The sequence below is a fragment of the Arachis hypogaea genome, chromosome 6, assembly GCF_003086295.3.
Source record: "Arachis hypogaea cultivar Tifrunner chromosome 6, arahy.Tifrunner.gnm2.J5K5, whole genome shotgun sequence".
Lineage (NCBI taxonomy): Eukaryota > Viridiplantae > Streptophyta > Magnoliopsida > Fabales > Fabaceae > Arachis > Arachis hypogaea.
This window is the reverse complement of record NC_092041.1, coordinates 85,131,952-85,136,324: the sequence shown is the minus strand read 5'-3', so window position 1 is coordinate 85,136,324 and position 4,373 is coordinate 85,131,952. Positions and strand designations below refer to the sequence as shown.

The 4,373-nt window shown below is 31.5% G+C and overlaps 1 protein-coding gene across 1 annotated transcript; it reads left to right on the top strand.

Moving 5' to 3' along the window:
• LOC112696808 (uncharacterized) lies at window positions 1–2,803 on the top strand. The gene is made up of 6 exons (XM_025749687.2): window positions 1–337; window positions 498–590; window positions 695–793; window positions 1,503–1,544; window positions 1,668–1,899; window positions 2,181–2,803. Exons 1-6 carry the CDS (start codon window positions 215–217, stop codon window positions 2,333–2,335), a joined length of 744 nt encoding a protein of 247 aa, XP_025605472.1. The 5' UTR covers window positions 1–214; the 3' UTR covers window positions 2,336–2,803.
• The last annotated feature ends 1,570 nt before the right edge of the window (window positions 2,804–4,373 follow it).

Genomic DNA, 4,373 nt, shown 5'->3' with positions numbered 1-4,373 from the left:
AATATATTAAAATTGAATCCATTTATTTATATTTCGTTACAAAAACAAAATGATAATATATGTTGCTAACCAACCAACCTCCCGCCAAGTGATGCAATGGGCTGTTGGAAGTTGACTTCATTGAATGTGAAGTGGGTAGGTACCAAGTACCAACGTGCTCACTTCTCAGTCCTTACAAATAGCATCTTGTGGTGATGGTGAGAGTGAAATATCCATGGAAGGAGAAAATGGAAAGAAGATGAAGATCCTGTGCCTCCATGGGTTCAGAACTAGTGGGAGTTTCTTGAAAAAGCAAATAAGCAAATGGGACCCTTCTCTATTTTCAAAATTTGACATGGTAAATTGGTAAACATACTTCATTCATGCTGTTCAAGTAGCAAGAGATTTAGGCTCTCATCAAAAGAGTAATTTTGTAATTTAATTTTTTTTTATATAATGCTTTAATTAAAAAAATGATATGAAATAATAAAGCTGTTTATATATGTATTTTGTGACAGGATTTCCTAGATGGTAAATATCCTGCTGGAGGGAAGTCTGATATAGAAGGAATCTTCCCTCCACCCTACTTTGAATGGTTTCAATTCAACAAGGTAATGTAAGGATACTGTCTCTGTATCCTTTTAATTGTTTCATTTTGAGATAATATGTAGCTGAAAAGAAAATGATTATTATGCACAACACAATTCTTGTTCAGGAATTCACGGAGTATACTAATTTGGAAGAGTGTATATCATACTTATGTGAATACATCACAGCCAATGGCCCCTTTGATGGCTTCCTTGGCTTCTCACAGGTACATTTACATTCATATTCACAACTTGTGGACTCTATATGTGATTAAATAATCTGAATGCATGCCAAAGAGGTGAACAAAGGACCTCAATAGGGATTAGGGAGGTTCTGAGTTCGGGTCAAGAAATAACATGCCTTTTCTCACTTTATAAACAGTTGTTCAAGTTATTCAATATTTATATTGTTTACCTATATTTTTTCATAAATAAAATATTATGTAGATATCAAAAATCAATTATCAAATTAACTATCATGTATTTGTGTATAAATAGATATGTTATTTAATTTATTTTCAATATGTATTTTGTACTAATAATTGATTTAGTAGTTAATTTTTTATATATGCATAACATAAAATTTAGCTAACATATATTCTAAAGAGATTTGATATAATTATCAATTAACAAAATTTTATAAAAATATATGTAACATTTAATTTTTATGTATTTATTGTGTATTTATATAAGTTTAATTTTGATGTACTAAAAGTATAAAATATTTAATTTTATCCGTGTTTAAGGATGATCATTCACGCCGTTAATGAAAATAGTAGTTATTTTTTTTATAATATGACCGTTACGTAATTAAATGCACGTGATAGCACATCAAAATTAAATTTTATATAATAAATATAAAATCTACTATTAATAATAACCTTAAGATGTGTCCTACTGTCTGACTCGGATTGACTCCTTTTCTGTTATTATTAGGGCGCAACGCTTTCAGCACTTCTAATAGGTTACCAAGCACAGGTAAGCTACAAGTAGTAATTTGATTTATAAATAAAAACTAAAACTAAAACAATCTCTTTTTTTAGTTTTTTAAACGAAGAATATAGAGGTAGAATATTTGATTAATGAACATGAAATCCACAGGGGAAGTTGTTGAAGGAACATCCACCGATAAAGTTGTTTGTATCAATATCTGGATGCAAATTTAGAGATCCTAGCATATGTGATGTAGCCTACAAGGAACCCATAAAAGCAAAATCTGTTCATTTCATTGGTGACAAAGATTGGCTTAAATTGCCTTCTGAGGAGCTCGCCTCTGCTTTTCAAAATCCCCTCATAATAAGGCACCCTCAAGGTCATACCGTCCCACGGTTAGGTACGCTCTCACCAAATGTTTTTCTTCAATAACCCTTATTGTATGTACTTTTTTTTTTTAAATATCTTTCTCATATATATTTACAAAAACATCTTTTGTTATCTCTACAACTTAGATCCAGAACTTTTGGAATAGAGTTATAGTATAAAGTACTTATTATCTTGACTAATTTTATATCTTTTGTTAATAAATACAATTAATAAATAAGAAGGATGAATTAGTACCAATTAATATAATGTTTTACTATTGTAATTGAACTTTCCTTTAACTATCACAAACAGATGAAGTGGCTACCAGCCAGCTACAAAATTGGGTTGCAGAAGTACTAAGCCACAGAAAAGTTGGTATCTCGGAATATGACAAGAAATTAGAAAGTGAAGTAAATAAGTCAGATGCAAAGGTGCTTGAGGCATGTAACGGGGTGGCTCAAGCCTAGATATTAGAGCTTATAAGAGGAAGCAGAAGCACCTGAATTTAATACAGATTATATTATTACTATGTATTGAAATTCATCCACTATTTAATGCCTTATATGTGTTATCTTTATATCAACGAAATTGTGACAAATACAGGGAAATGGTTAGTGTATGTGCACACATATTTAGCACGGAAATGGTTAGTCTTTGAGTGTTTTGGTCCTGCTAGTTCTGTATTCAACTAGTGGTTAGCAGAGCCAAATAAGAATGACGAGTGCTTTGTGCTTCCCTTGCCAACCATCTTTAACCGCGACCTTAAGTGCTGCTAGGTAGGCTATTTGTGATTCTGTTTTCTTTCTCTTTTGTTCACTAGTTTATTGTTCACTTGTATTTTAACTTTTGAGTGTTTAATGGGAGAATACTCAACAATTATTCGTGTAATTCTGTTATTGTTGATGGTCCTCAATAAAAAACAATGGTTTAAATCATGTTTGAGCATAAGTGGATCACGGATTTTAGTTGGAGACAACTTTGGCAATAAAAAGCTTAACAAGTTAACAATCATGCAGTAAAATGGAGATGCAATGAACATTAACAGGGGTGTGGAGCCTTCGTGTTATAGAAGGGGGCTGTTTGTATCTTAGATGTGGTTATCATGTATTGTTTGCTTTTCCTGTAAACTTGTCACCTAGTCCATTATATATTTAATATTTATCTTATTAATTTATAACTAAAATATATTATATAACACTCTCTAATTATAATTAAAACAATTTTTTTTTCTTTAAAATTAAAGTGTGCTCTTTTTCCATCTCTATCTCTCTTCCTATTTAAATTATCGTATCAAATAAAAAAAGCTAATGCGCTCTTTATATATTAATACAAAAAAAAAAAAGTTACAAAAGAAGTAAGGGCAATAGTCCCATAGATAGACACAACGATAGGGGTGAGCATGGGTAATGGGTACCCGATTACTTGTTCGAACTCGAATCGAGCCAATTAAATTGATTTCGGAACCAATGGGTAATTGGATTTAACCCGAACTAAACCGATAATCTTTGTTAGTGATTGATTCGAATATCGATTCTGGGGGTGCAGAACCCGAACCAACCCGCAAGATCGATCATATCTTAATTAAATAAAAAATATATATGACTTTTCCATTAGACAAAGATTATTCACTATTAATATGTTAGGATTTTAATGAGTTTAGTTTTTAATGTATTTGGTGTTTAACTATTTCTATTGATGTTATATGTTTATTGTACTTATTGAATTTTTAAGATAAAAATTTAGTTTTTTTTATGAATTTCAAAGTCATCGAATACCCAATTACCCGAACCAAACCAATCCGTTCTTAATCGGTTTGGTTTGATTTGGGTACATGTAAAAAAAAAACACAAATCCAAACTAAACCAAACCAATTATATTTTGATCGGTTCGGTTTTAATTTTACTATGAACCCAAACCAAACTGGCCCGTGCTCACCCCTACACAACGACAACTCTAGCCTGTTGATAAACCAATCACTAGAGAGTCCACCCACAGAACACTAATCGATACACGACTAATTAGACAGGTTAAAAATAAGAGACTGAACTAGAGAAATGATTTGTGTATTATTGAGTGTATTCAAGTTGTTTAGAATGATACAATATAAAAGAGTGTTTATAGGTGCTAAGAGAATCGAAATAATAAAGACATAATATCCTATAATAAATATTCAGATATGCTAAATAATATTAATTGATCATAATTATATTCTAACATCTCCCCTCAAACTCAAGTAACAACTTGGGTTTGAAACTTATTTGAAACAACTAAATAAAAAAGAATGTATAAACTAATACAACGGGTGCAGACGAAACTAATAGAAAGCGCAGACAGAATTGTCAAAATGAAACGCAGTTGAAATTGTAGACGGAACTGTCACAAGAAAACACAGACGGAATTGTCACAAGAAAGTGCAGACGGAACTCCTGGAAGGGAACATAGACAAAACTATCGGAAGAGAACGTAGACGGAACTGCCACAAGAGTAGCCAACTGCTGAAAAGAT